Here is a 14,503-nt window from a genome sequence, read left to right on the forward strand (position 1 = left end):
ATGGATGTGTTTGTGAGTGTGATGTGTGAGCTTGTGCATGTGTAATGTGTGTGCATGTGCATACGTGAGTGGAAATAATGGCAATGAGGGAGGGGTTTTGCTTTTTTCCTAACGAAGTTGAAGATTTATTTTTTTTTTAATGTAGTGGTACCTCACAGTCACTGCCCACTGTAGTAAAAGCTCAGAAGTATTGCAACTTTCTCTTGCCTGTGTTTGCCCAGCCACCCTTCTACATACTACAAGCACTGGGAAATTTCAATGACACAGCTTGGAATGGGTTCAGTGACCTCAATTATGCCCTCCCACCCACTCCAAACTCCTTTCAATTTGCAAAAAGCTTTAAGTGGACAAAACCCAGATGCCTTTTGCTTGTAGTTCAGTAAGAACAGATTGGGCATGTAGATTCTTGTCAAAGTGATATATGTAGTTCATTTTCCATTAACTCCTTCTTAACTAAGGATTTTCAAATTCTCAGTTCCAAGCCTAGCACGCTGCTTTGCTTTCTACTGTTTTTAGAGTTCATTATGCCTACGACATCATTTAAAAGTGAAGCCCGAAATGCCTCAGCTAGACATTGACTGATACAAAACAGGCAGAAGGTTTGGTTCTGCTTTTAGAGGCAGCCGCTTTTTTTTTCCCTCTTTTTAAACTTGTTCCATACGTAATAACCCATCCTGTTGTCTAAGGCGGTTGAAAAGTAAATATAATAAGGCAAATCTCTCCTGGGAGGAGAAAGAAATCATGACCTGTGGGAATGATTTCCCAGCCCAGAGCAGTACGTGGGCCCTGACGACCTCGCGAGCTCGCTGCGGTTGCCTCGCTTAAACTTACATTGCTTCCAGTATGTTGTGACGCTGTAATATCCCAAATGTGTTGTGATGCAGTGATATCCCAAAGAGCCAGTGCCTCTCCCCTCCCCCAGAACATCTCATTACACTCCCTCTCTCCCTCTCCCTCTCTCCCTTTCTCTCTCGTCCTGCAGAAACATGTGCTGTCAATAACGGAGGCTGCGATCGGACGTGCAAGGACACGGCGACAGGGGTTCGGTGCAGTTGCCCAGTTGGATTTACCCTGCAGCCTGATGGGAAAACGTGCAAAGGTCAGCCTCTGTTTGCTTTGCAATGCATCATTTGCCTTCAGTGCTTCCAGTAGAAGATGTAAATATCAAGTTATTTAATCAATACTTTCAAGTTGAGGCAGTGCTGGTGTAGGGATTGCGGTTGAGTTCATTCGTTTTCTCACCCCTTATTTTTCTGTGTGTCCCTCCCAGCTCAAAATATTCTGTGATTTCAGTAATTTTTCTTTCTGTGTATCAGAAGGTTTTATTACTGCAAAGAAATGAGATGCAGAGGTCAAGTTGTTTTGAGCCGAGCAGAGGTTCAGAGGAACAACTCTGGGCTGCAAAAAGCCTTTAGTTTCAAAGGATATTCTTGTAAAACTGCAGTCATCTAGAAATGTCTGAATTTGTCTATTGAAAAAGCAAGCTAAGATTCTCAACCAGTACTTTGTTACCTGCAGATAATCAGCTGGTTATTACCAAGGGAAGACAGGTATTGCTCAGGAAAAAACCCAGACATTTGTGCACCTTCAAACAATAAGTAGCAACAGAGGAAAACCAAAATAACATTTACAGATGCCCAGGTCTGAACTACGTGGCTGGTGCTCAGGTTTTACTGTTCCAAAGGCAGCACAAGAACCTTGGTGTTTTTTGTCCTTCGTGGGTGTGTTAATACCGAGGTCAGGGGAAGAGGGGTCAGAGAAGAGCATCTGTGATCTCTGTCAGCATCTGTTCCCAGTTAAGGAGGCAGGGACAGTTCTCAAATATCCCCCCAAAATCACACTTAATGGCATGTGTGTAGATTTGGATACATGTTAGTAGGACCAGGCCATCCATCAACCATTGTCCCATCTTCCTTTTGAGCTTCCTTGCCAAAGGCTCAGTGATGGACATCCAGGAGGACATTGCATATATTCTTGTCACAGAGAACCCTTTTTATCACTCAGTGACTTAGCATAAGCTGACCCAACTTGCTAAGAAATTACTATGACTCTTTTTTCCTTCAAAATACCCAGAAATGTCAGAATATCTTCAGTCCAGGGCTTGATGTTACTTAAAATAGTAAACCCCACAAAAATAAACAGAAAATGTGTGGTTTCCTCTTGCTCCAGGCTGAAAAATCCCAGTGCTTGGGCATGATCCTGTTAGTATTTATAGAAATAACAGTCCATTTGCCTGTTTATTTGAAAATAAAACATTTAAGCTGCCATTGCACACAATGTTAATAGTTAAGGGTGAGCTCACATCAAAACTCAGTCATCTTAGTTCAAGCCACATAAAAATAAATCTTCATTTTTACCGGCAGAACAGTAACAGTGATTCCACCAAGTGCTTAAAAAGGAGGCATTTTAATAATGTAACATACACCTAGGCTTGATCATAATGTTTATTATTGAAACTCTGTCATGAAAAAAAAGATTAATTCTAAATTTAGACACTTGGCCAGAGAACTAACATGGAACAATATTTATATAATAATCAAGTCTGTAGTTAGTCCTATAGACAAAGTGAAATATTCAACTGATCCTCAAACCAAATACTTTAGCTCCAAGCTCTTTCACTTCTTGCTTTTCCCCTGTTTTTATCAGTAGAAAATACAAGGAACAGAATTATAATGCCACAGATTCTTTTTTACCTTCCTAAAATAAGCAGCAACTGCAAAATAACTTACATGGTTTAATTAACCAACCAAGACATTTCTTTTTAATCTTTATTCACATTTTAGGAAATATTCTTCCTCATAAAAAGGTAAAATATATGTTTTTCATTTGATTTATTTGTAATTAATCACGTTTATCTAATGTGAGATTTCTGGGCTAAGATTCTGCTTTCCTGAAGCTGAAGTAAATTCCCATTTAAACCTGTGCTCAAAGGATCCTGCACTTAAAATGAGCAGTGAAGTTTTTTCCCTTAAAAGCATCTTCAGGGATCATGTTCACATCCTGTCTTTCCTGGGCACAGTTTCCAAGTCCATCAAGTGTCACAGCATGTCCAAGTGAGCTTTTTCATAGAAGCATCATTTTAAGAGAGGTTATGTTTCTAAATATGGAAGAAAGATGTGCCATTGCCTGTTAAAGGAAGGTAGAGCTACAGGGCATGTAAGTAAAGCTGAGAGGAACTGGAGGGAAAACTGATCTATTAACTGCAAAATGCACTTGTGGGTTGAGCAAAATGATTGATATGTTTAGGTTTAATTTAGCAAATAATGTTGACCAAAAATAATGTTTTCATTGGAAAGTCTATGACTTTTCAGTCAGTTTTGGCATCTTCCTCTCTAAGGCATTTTACATTATGGTGTTGCTTGGATTCAAAGACTCGAAGAAACATCTGAACTTTTGAGCACTGCAGGGTGGACATTGTGTAATTTATTAATCTGTAATTCTAGCTCACTTGTAGGTGACTTCCTCAACAGTGTCCTTTTGCCATAATGGCATTTTATAGAAATCTGTTGACACTTTTCTTCCTTATTTTTTACAAGGGAATCAGTTAAATTTAAAAAATGAAATAAATAAAAATACTATTTTTCTGAATAAAGAAAATTTTTAGATAGTTCTGTTCAAAAATCAGGACTAATCTGGCTTAGGCATTATATAGACATGTAATGGGGAAAAGATTTACTGTCTAAAATGTCCACAGATTTTTGTTTGGTAGTTTGGAATTACATTAATTGTTTAGTATAGAAAAAAGGCAAGTAGATATAAAAAAAAGGGAAAGACAGGATCTTAAAAAAGAGTATATGCAAACATGCTTGATTGCCAAAGGGTGGCAAATAAACCTTATTAAATGTAACTAATTGTTCTATACTTCATTTGCAATATCATATTTCCCATTCTATAGTTCTGCCAGAAAAGCTGGCATGAATTTAAAATACAGAGTATGGAGCTGAAACTCTGGTATTTCTCCTGGCCCTTTCCCAATTTATCAGAGGATGGAAGGTGCAGGAAAGCAATTTCCAAGCAATCCAAGGAACTACCTTCAGTGGGTTTGGATGTTGACCTCTTCCACAGGCTCAGTGGGAAATGAGAGTTCATTGCACCTCAAAGAATCAAGCTCCTTTTGTTAATGCAGATTACAGTCTGACTTATACCACATATCAATAAGACAGGGGGAAAATTTGTTGTGGATATAGTTCTAACATGGAATATGAACAGGTATCTGCACAGCCAGTAGGAAAACTGCTGTCACAGAAGGTTTCTTTGGTTTCTGGAAACTGAAAAAATCTTTTTTATCTCTGATTCTTTCTCCCTTAATGTATATTACTTCCCCGATCTTGTAGTGTAAGAAGAGCAGAAGTGTCTGTGATCTGGTTAGAGGGACCTTCAGATATATAAATGGTGGCTGGGATAAAAGTTCATTAACCTTTTGCTGTTCTTTAAAAGTCAGTCTGGAACTCAAGTCTTCCCTCAGCTGGCTTGGCACACAATGGAGAATGCTCCTTTATTCCCTTCAGCTTTCCTGTCAACTTGGCTTTTAATAAGCCAAGCCATGGAGGCTTTTGACAGCTAAGAGAAGAGACATTCCAGGCAGAAAGAGTTCCATATTCTCCCTCTAATTAACGCTATTTAATTTCTCCTGCCATTGTAACTGGGTGATCCCAGCTTGATGCTCAGTTCATTTGATGCTGCCCATTATTGGGCTACACAGGACAAAACAGTGTAGTTCATTTCCTAAAATACCTACCAAGTTATCCCACAGAATTCAGCTAATTCAGCCAGAAGGGGAGCCAGAGGATTAAAAGGCACAGTAGCCCAGGGTGCTTGTTGCTCATTGCCTCCTCCTCACTTTTTAGTATCCCCTGTGTTGTGCATATCAGGGGTTCTGTGGTCCCAAACCCCCTTGTTTGTTGGTTTCTGTGCATCCTTCCTGCTGAGAACCCTTTTCGTGGATGCAGCTGGAATCTACCCTCAGTGAGAAGATTCATCAGTCCAGCATTTCAATTCTATTAAGTACAACTGAAGTAGCTGACAAAGCAGGAGGTTCATTTGCCAAAAAAATTTGTGAGGTTCGAGAGGAGTGAAGTCAGACTTAGCATGGATTTCTGAAGGCTGTTTAAATCCATCTGATAAACTGGATCAAACAATAAAGGGCAGCTACAGAAGGATGGGAGACAAGCTGAGCAAGGGAGCATCCTTCTCCCAGGACTTACAGCAGAGAAGGACTGGGGGAATGATGGCAAAACATGATGTCCGAGAGAGACAGGGATTCTTAGGGTTCTCTAAGTGAAACAGAGCAAGAGGAAGGGCCACGAGCTTCTAGCATGGTATAAAATGTAGGACCATGTGTCTAATATGGTGCATTTCTGCCTCAGGACTTGAAAAAGAAACTGTACCCCAGGGGACTCCTGTGCCCAGAGTGATGCAGCGTCCCAGCCCTGCACACAGGGACACAGAGGCCCTGTGCAGGGGGCAGCACTTGCTGAACTCCTCGAGTCAAACAGCAGAGCAAGTAAAATCTTTAAGCAGGAGAAGAGAAGCATAACTGGATTTCTGAGGGTCATGGAGCAAAAGCCACCTGTCAAACATGACTTTTCCTTAAACATCCATAAAGTGCTGCCTAACTTTGCAACGTCCCTTAGGTGGTTTGTGGTAGCAGGATGTGTGTTTGGTTTTTGGGGTTTTTTTGCATCATTTCATTTGTATCCTCTGACAATCCACCCTCAAGGGGAAGGGACTTGACAGTGGGATTTTGGGAAGGCTGGGCTAGAATGTTGGTGGGTTTAGCAGCAAAATGAGGTTATAATCTGCAGCAGGATTAATTCATGTGCCCAAATAGGTCCTTGTGAAGCCCAGGTGATGCCACAGACGTGTATTTAGGAGGCAGAAAGTTCCCTTCCCATCTCCACCCCGAGATGGTGCATTTTATTTACTGTGCAACACTGAGTAAGCCCTTCTTAGCCCTCTGGCATATTGTTTAACTAGAGCAGTGTTATGCTGGGGTTATGTGACTGGATGGCAAACATTTCTCCTTCCTGCTGTCTCATTGTCATGGTGATCCAGCAATGTGCTCTCCACATCCTTGAAACAGCCCCCCAGCCTTCAGCATTCAGATGCAGTGAAGAAATGTGGCACTTACATGCTTAAATACTTGACTGTGCTGCAGTGGGAACATCAGAAATGCCTGAGTGTTGAATCAAAGGCCTCTAACTCAGCCCTGTAAGCTCCCTTATCATTCAGCAATCTAGAAAAGATAGGGGCTAATGAAAAATTTCAAAGAACTGTTTCAGAGTTAATTTGAAATAGAAGGGAAATTTTGCATTGGCTGTACTAGGTTGACATAGTGATGGCTTTTTTTTTCATCTTTCTTAATTGCAGTCTATTACAGCAGAAAAATGCATTTTAAATTAGTTTTGGATACACACACACACAAAATGAGCTCCTGAAAGTGAACTAAGTCTTGAAGCTGGAATTGTTTCTCTGAGGAAGGAGTTACAGAATGAGTTTTAACGAAGCAAATTATGTCATGTTTTGTTAAATATGAACTGAAACGTTTAATTAAGTTAAATGTTTAAATGTTCAAAATTAATGCTTGACATGAGTTTGGTACAAGCGTATGACTCAGATGTTGAAGGCTTTCCTCTCTTTTAATTCAGAACACACTAACACTGAGTGAAAAGCTCACAGTGAGCAGTGTAGCTGGCCAATTTGGCTTCATTTCCTGGCTGCAGAGTATCTGTGAACAGTTATGATTTCCTCCATCATTCCATTAATCGAAATTACTTAAAATTTGTTTTAGTTTTTTTTTCTCTAAATTGGATTAAATTGACTAAAGCTTTTAGAATTGCATCTTGTCAGTCCCAATCAATTCATATGACACAGAAAATGTTTCCTCTCTTTTTAAAAAAGGAGCACCAGAAGGAGCACAGGTTATTTTTATTGTCTCTTATTAGTAAGATGCAGTTGTTAATCTGGTACATCAGCTATTAGCTTGCCAGAGTTATGATAATACCTTCCTTTGACTGTGATTAAATAAGTCTCAGATTGATATGATTTTTCACTGATTGTCTAAATGCAATGTTTTGCAGTAGGAGTAATTTTACCTGTGATAAACTCAGGTTTTGTTTGGTTAATATCCCTGATCAACCTGACATATTTTTTTTACATGTGAGTAAAAATTTGACAGTAAAATATATCCCTGTGGAAGATAACCTCTATAAAATATATGCATCAGTTAAGTTTACATCAAGGCAGGTAAAACTTTAGTGGCACATACGACCACACTTTTCACAACATAAAAGTGTCCCAATGCCTTTAGAATCAAGACTGTAAGTCTGGAGCAGTTCTGAAATAAGATATACCTGACCTAAGAGAAAAGTGCAAGAGAGGTCTAAATTATTTCATGGAAATTAACTTTTTTATATTTTTGTTTTGGTTTGTTTGGGCACTGTTCTAGTTTTCTTCCTTAGCTGTAAAGAGACCTCACTGAAAGCAGGTATCCTGCTCTGCCTTTTGCAGGGCATTAGTGAAATTAAGTATTGTGTGAGATGTCCCAGAGCACTCCTAGGACATACAGAAAGAGCTTTTTTCCAGCTCACCCTTCTCTAGCAACATCAAGATTTTTTTTTTAACACATATGAAAAGGTCAGTTTAGCTCCCTCCACGTTAGACACATATGGTGTCTAAAAAAAAAGGGAAAAAAACATACATGCAAATGGTGTGAAAGGATAAACTCAAGTGAAATACATTGCTGGCAGTCCTCACCTCCACTGCAGTCAGAGTGCTGTGGTACCAGCAAATGTCAGCCTAAATGTCAAAATTGCAAAAACTCAAGAATGTCAAAATTACATAAATTTCAACATTACAAGCAGCAGTGGGTTTTTGAAGAGGATGTCTGGCTAAGCCAGAAAGGGCAGAGACCTGCTTGTCTTTATTCCCTTTTTCTTCTGGTTACATTTCCCTTGATAACTGCACCATGGCCATCTACTCCTATGTCAGACCTTTAAGATAATTTAGGTAATTGAGAGATTGATTACTGAGAGGTTCTACTTTCAATACTGGTTCATGATGCTGCTGCTGCTTGATGCCAGAGAAATTTGGTGTACAGCACACTAGATTAACATTCTGCTGATATGATGCCTTTTATCCAGAGTTTGGTTTGGAAAGCAGCACATGGGAATTGGTGCCTCAGCCTTCCCTAAGTCAAAGGTACAGCGATGACCAGTGAGAGCAGCTTTTCATTTAAGCTAATAAGTAGCTTCTCTTTGCTTGCTGTGCATAAATAAAGCTCTCTGGGCTGGATTGCTCTGGGATATCCTGGAGCAGTAGGATGCATGTTGCTCAGAGTCTCTCAAAAGAAGCTAAGGGAAGTACAGGATTACTCTCAGCAGACTTTAACTCACTGTTCTGGTATCTCTGCTGGAAAAAACCTGCCAAACTTTGCAAATGGAAACACACCCTCTGTGGAGAAGCTGACCTGAGCAGATAGACCATGTTAACCATGATTCTTGGGAGTGGCAGGTAGTACAAGGTTTTTAGGTGACAGGCCAGATACACTGCAGACTTTTTAGGGGGAGATTTCTCAGACATGGAATGTATTTTCAGTTCTCAGAAAACTGAATGCTCATGGGATTTCAAGCCAAGAGGCTCAGTAAAAAAGGCATTTAAAATCTCACTTTTAAATAGAGGTTGTCATCCTCAGGCCTTTGTATAGACCACACCTTCTGTGACTCTTCATTTGATCCCCATGTTGTCCCTGCTGTGGATACCTAACAAGAATGTCTGTCCTCTCTCCTCTGCATCAGCTCTCAGTGGGCATTAAATTTGATTTTGGGCCTTTTACTTCTCTCAGGAATCCCCCAGTGAGCTGTGTTGTAGAATATAGTCAGAAGAATAGGTGAGCCCAAGGAAAAAATAAGCACAGCATCCTTTGTTAATTCCTGATGGGATTAGAGGTCTTACATCATATGGCTGAGCTATTTGTACAAGCTTAAAGATATGTGCACTGGGAAATAACATGGAGCAGCTGGCACCCTTTGAACTCATATCTTATCACAATAACCTGCTCATAAGGACATGGAAATAGTCTAATCCCAACCTACAGGGTATCCACTTTACCTGCCTGGAAAATATCCCTGAACTGGGTTATCCTTCCCACTTCCCTTTGGAGTCTAACCAGTGAGGAACAAAGTGACTCTTCTTGAGCTCAGTAAGAGAAACAAAATATAAGGAAAAGGTGGGTGTTAATACAGTGGTGCAAAAAGGCCTCTCTCTTCTCCACTCACATGTGAAAGTCAATGCAGGACAAAATCTCAGTCCCTCTCTGGTTTTCTTCTCCCTTCTGTGTCCCTCACTCTGAAAAGCGCTCTAGTCCAGAGGAATCAGACTTCCCTGATTTTTTATCATCAGCAGGCCATAGCCTGTTTGTCAAAGCCAGTCCACAAGTGTCCAGAGTCAGGGGATAGAGTCGTAGAAGTTAGTTATTAAAGTATGTTTTGTCTTTTAACAGCCCTTAAGTGTTTACTGAAGTGGTTTATTCTGAGCCATTCTTTGTCCCTGATGGTTTCTCCCTGCTTCTCATCAACTTAAGCCAAGAGTAAACTTCCCAATAGTCAAATCAAGATCTAGTTTTCATAATTCATTATAAGCAACTCTGCTTCCATCAGACTCCTTACATGATTCTGCTTTCAAGCTACAACTTACCCTCCCAGTGTTTGTAACTAGAAATAAGTGCATGTTCAAACATAAACACCATTTGAGTTTGCTTCTCTGCACATGTAAGCAAAGAGCTATCAGAAAATAGAAGAGATCAGATGAAATCACAAGCCACTAGAGCCATGTAGCAAAACAAAAAATACCTTTGCTCTCTCCATGCTGAGCAGAAAGCAAATACAAATCTTGTGGCTGAAGTCTGTCTTTTATCCTAAAAACAAAATAAAAAATAAATATAAGGGACAAACCCAGTAATTTGCTATATATGTATGATGCACAGATTAAATGTGCAATCAGATGTTCAATTAAAATGGCTGAGCTTTTTTTAAATTGCCTTCTGACAAACAAGTTCTGACCATTTTCCAGTGCTTCTGCATAGTTGAAGAGTTTTGGGATCTCATTCTTTTTTCAAGAAGCAAGCAAGGAAGCCTTCCTGGTAAAGGCTGATTTGTGTGAATCTCCTCCGCTGCTTTACAGCAACCAACAGATTTTCTGGGAAGATTTTGCAGCAGCAAAAATACTCCTCTTTTTTTTTTGACAAAAGCCATATGATTAAGAAAATAGAGGCATTTGTGCCAAGCAGGCAGCCCAAGGCAGTGATTTAACACTATGAAACAATAGATGTGGCTGCCTAACCAAAGGAAAAGGTAACAAAAGCAGCATTAAATGAGAGGAAAATTGGGAATTTTGTCATGAAAACAGTGGTCCTGTTCAATGGTAAGACTTTCTGAGAACACACACTTTTGTGACCTCTTTGGGAAAGCCCTGAGAAGACCTCCTATAGTTATAGTGTGACACACTAGATGCTTCCACAGGGAATTTTTTGGCATATGAATCAACCCTGTGCACGTTGCAGAGATAACAGGTAGGCTTGTAGTTGGTGAAAGAAGACACAAAGAGAATTGATTTGATAGGAATGACAAAGGAAAGACTAAAGCCAAGAAGGGATATTAAATTACAGAGGCAGTTTTGGGGTTATTTTTGGTTTGACAGGACTCAAAGCAAGATGTGAGACTTATGTCTGTCCAAAAAAAAAAAGCCCTCATTAAGATCAGGATTGAAAGAGGGAAAACTTGAGTGACTGATGGAAGGGCAGTGGTCAAGTTCAATTTATCACAAGAGCTGCTTGTTTTAGAAGAGATGGACAGGACCAGAAAATTGGACCAGAGCACAAGCTCCCAGGTAGCTGCAAAAACACCCTCAATGTTTTTAATCTTTGCTTCTTTAATCAAACGTGGATTAAAGAAGCAAACATTAACGCCTGTCTGCAGCAGCCTTATTGCTGAGGCTGCTGCAGTCATTTTATGCTGTTACATTGATTTTATCCAGGTCTCAAGACAAAGAACATACAAGATCAATTCAGCCTGAGGAAAACAGGAGCAGCATCCAGCAGGCAGCTGCAGCAGCTCAGTAGGAAGCTCTGTGTCGTGTCCAGTGAGGGAGCCACAATCATCTGCTGTCCTGGAAACAGCTGGTTCAAGCCCTCCTAAGACTGGGAATTTAGGTTTCTAATTTTTCCCCACTTTTTTTAAAGGAAACAGGGAGTGGAGTGTTGTTGGTGCACCGTAAGATGATAGAGCATCTGAGCTGAGGGGCAGAGGGGGGGAACAGAGAGAGGAGAAGGCTCAGCCAAGTTTGGGATGAAACCATAAGTAGTGGAGGAGATGTGGGAGATATAGAAAGATGCTGGTGAGCAGCAGAAAATGAGTGAATGAATGGGGCCTGGGGGAGGAAAAGATAGAAAACTCCTGATGGTCAGAAGCCTGGTGAGGGATCAGAAAAATGAGCAGCTGGACACTCACTGGTGGGATGTTGACTGAATTTTTAGATTTATAGGCATAATTTGGTTCAGACTTTCTAAGAGACACTTAAAGTTGCAGGCCACAGTGACAAAAAAATCAATTTATAAAAAAAGGAAGTAAATGCAGATTTTAGCTACCAACACGGTTGAAATTTGTCAGAAAGAAGAAAAGGGAAGACCACAAAAAAAAGAGAATGGAAAGCAGAATCCTTCCTGACTGTTGCTGCAAATTTATTTAATCCAGAATATGTGTGAAACTTTCACTGCGCTTCCATATTTTTGAGGGAATTACCTTTTAGTTTTGGTTGGTTTTTTTTTTTTGGCTTAAAGACATACAATTCATTTGTCTGCTGTAGACTTGTTCATGACAGACAAATATAATATAACAAATTATCTTCCATTAAAAAATTGCAGACCTGGGTCAGCTGCCATGTAACTCGTTGAGTTTCACTCCCTCCCAAGGGTTCCATCTATCCCCACAAAATAAATTCATGTGTACTAAGTTAGGGGGGTTTTTTCATGACTAGGCAATATCCCTGTTCCCTAGAAGCTTGCAGTTGTTATTTGTCTTTTTGAACCTCCCCTTTGAAAATGCCAAATCCTTTAAATTAATGCTTCAGAGGGTCATATTTTGCATTTCAGTTGTTGAAAAGACCTTGCATTTATTCAACAATATAAAGCCCCCTGAGGATCGACAACCACAGTGCATTTTGGAAAAGTGGGCTGTGCTTTCTGTTACTTGGGACTCACATAATTTTACTTGACTACTCACATAATCAAAGCTACCAGCATTCAAAACTTACAGTATTTTGTCATTATTTTATCTCTGCCTTCTTTACCATAAAATATGGGGTTTATATGATTTTTAATATTATCAGATCCTGCTCTCAGTGATGTGTCTGCCTTCCCTGGTACATAACAGATCCCTGGTTGGTTGAAGCAGTGCCTTCAAAAAGTTTTGGAGGGTTAATTTTTGGTCAGCAGCCAAATTTCATTAAGATTCATTAAGAGCCATGAGGCATCTGAATTATCATGGGCTAATTGTATTGAACTGCCCCTTTCAGCAGGAGTAACTTTATCACAGGAAAGCTGGCACAGTTTCACTGGCACTTTAGAGGGAGCATCGCTACCTACAACTGTCTTCAATACCAATTTTATTTTTAAATTTTATTTAATTAAGACAAACATGTTTTTAGAAGCAAACTGAGGTCCTTGGAAATAAGCACACAGCTTTCTCGAGCAGGTAAGAATTCCAGGAAGGTAAATGAAGACAGTTATTAGTAAATGTAAATAATGTAAATTGAGTCCATGCACTAAATCTGGGGATTCTTGTGTCTCGTAGTCCAGCAATGCACAGCTCACTCGCTCCTGTGCTCTGCATTGAAATTACACAGCAAAATTAAATAAAGAGCGAGGCCTTGGGGTTTTTTTAGTGAGACCTAGTGCAGAGAAAATGCCCAGGGATATCAGTTCCTCGAGTTTTGTCTGGTTTATACCTTAAGAAACAGTGAATTAACTCCTTTTACTGTTGCTGTTGTGTGTAATCTTCAGCAACCCATAGAGTTCTTCTGCCTCAGCTCTTCCTGCGTAAAATACACCTACAACCATTATGGTCATAGTGGCTGTGTGAATAGTCAAGGTAGATAAGTAGGCAGCCCAAGGTATTTGCACAATTCTTTACCACCATTTAAACCACAGCCCCCAGATCTGCACACTTGTTTCTCCCTCTCCTGTGTTTTATAAAAAGCATTTTGGTTGCTCAAAATGTTACAGTAGGAGGAAAACTAATTTTATTTTCTGGGATTCCTATGGCTTTTAATTTTTTTTTTTTTTCATTTTTTGAAGGTGGAGATGGAGGTGCAGGGGTAGTTTTAGCATTTAGCTCAGCCTAGACAGTAAAAGACCGTCAGTCTGTTCCTTTATGTCTCCAGTCCACTTCACATTCTGGTGTCACAGCCTAAGACAGCTCACACTGTTTGGGTTCATAGCATTGCACTAACATGTTTTTAGGTTGAGAAAAGAATTCAGTGTTCAGCAAAAAAAATTTAAATGAAAATCCTTTCTTTTCACATTAGATTTAGTAAATCCCCTTCCCTTTTACAGCTGAGAACTCTGGACCTAACCTATTCTGACAGCTTTCCTGAGTTTTTCCACTTTCGAAGGTTTTTGTGTTTTATAAATCTAATTAACTGTAATAAGAAAATAATAGGACATAATGTTTGTTTTACAAGGTGATTGATCTCTTGGCAGCCTGGCAGACTCTTTTATTGATTGGTTGGTGGATAATGTCAGAGTGGATATGTCCTGGAGGAGAATAGCTGACACCTAAATCCATATGTGACAGATTACCATCTGTGTTGGAAGACAGGTTTCTTCGTGAAAATGCAAAGATAACAGGTGAAAATTGAGAAAGTGACATGAGGGAAATGTGTTGAAACCTGCCTCAACCTTTCCATGCTCTGAGAGCATTTGCACAAAGCTCTCTGTTTTGTGGGCAGCCTGTTTTCAGGATGAGGGAGATTAAATTTTAATTACACTCATTCCTGTCTGCCCAGTCTAGATTTAATCCTGTTAATTAGGAAAATGCCTTGCCCCACAACCTAGCCATAAAGCTAATTAAACAGAGAATCTTCATTTGCTACTTAGTGGAACTGCAGTTCAGTAATGATTATCATACATTACAGTTAATTAGCACTGTGGGAGGGAAAATGAGGATGTTGTTGAAGCTCAGAACTCAAATTAGAGGTGCTGCAATATATGCCTTATTTCATTTTGCAGCTATCTGATGCAGGGAAGTCACACACTACCCTACCTGCCTCAGGTTCAGGTTTGTGAAAGAAGAGTTAATTAAATGTATCTCTCCTGCAGAAGTGTTGTGCAGGTTTAATGTGATGAAGCTCATAAACTGCTGGCCTTTGAAATCCTCAAGCAGAAGACGCTGCATAAATAGAATTATTCCTGGCTGGAACATGCAGAGCCTGCTGGGAAGCTCCCTGAGCT

At 39.8% G+C, this 14,503-nt stretch overlaps 1 protein-coding gene across 3 annotated transcripts in view; it reads left to right on the top strand.

Moving 5' to 3' along the window:
• The window catches only part of SCUBE1 (signal peptide, CUB domain and EGF like domain containing 1), a 175,700-nt gene that overhangs the window by 109,927 nt on the left and 51,270 nt on the right, over nucleotides 1–14,503 (top strand). For all 3 annotated transcript variants that reach the window (XM_027660696.1, XM_027660698.1, XM_027660697.1), the window contains one exon: nucleotides 983–1,099. In XM_027660696.1, coding sequence (XP_027516497.1) covers nucleotides 983–1,099 — 117 coding nt within the window. The remainder of the gene's footprint in view (nucleotides 1–982; nucleotides 1,100–14,503) is intronic.

This window comes from Corapipo altera, unplaced genomic scaffold (genome assembly GCF_003945725.1).
Source record: "Corapipo altera isolate COAL_440 unplaced genomic scaffold, ASM394572v1 239, whole genome shotgun sequence".
Lineage (NCBI taxonomy): Eukaryota > Metazoa > Chordata > Aves > Passeriformes > Pipridae > Corapipo > Corapipo altera.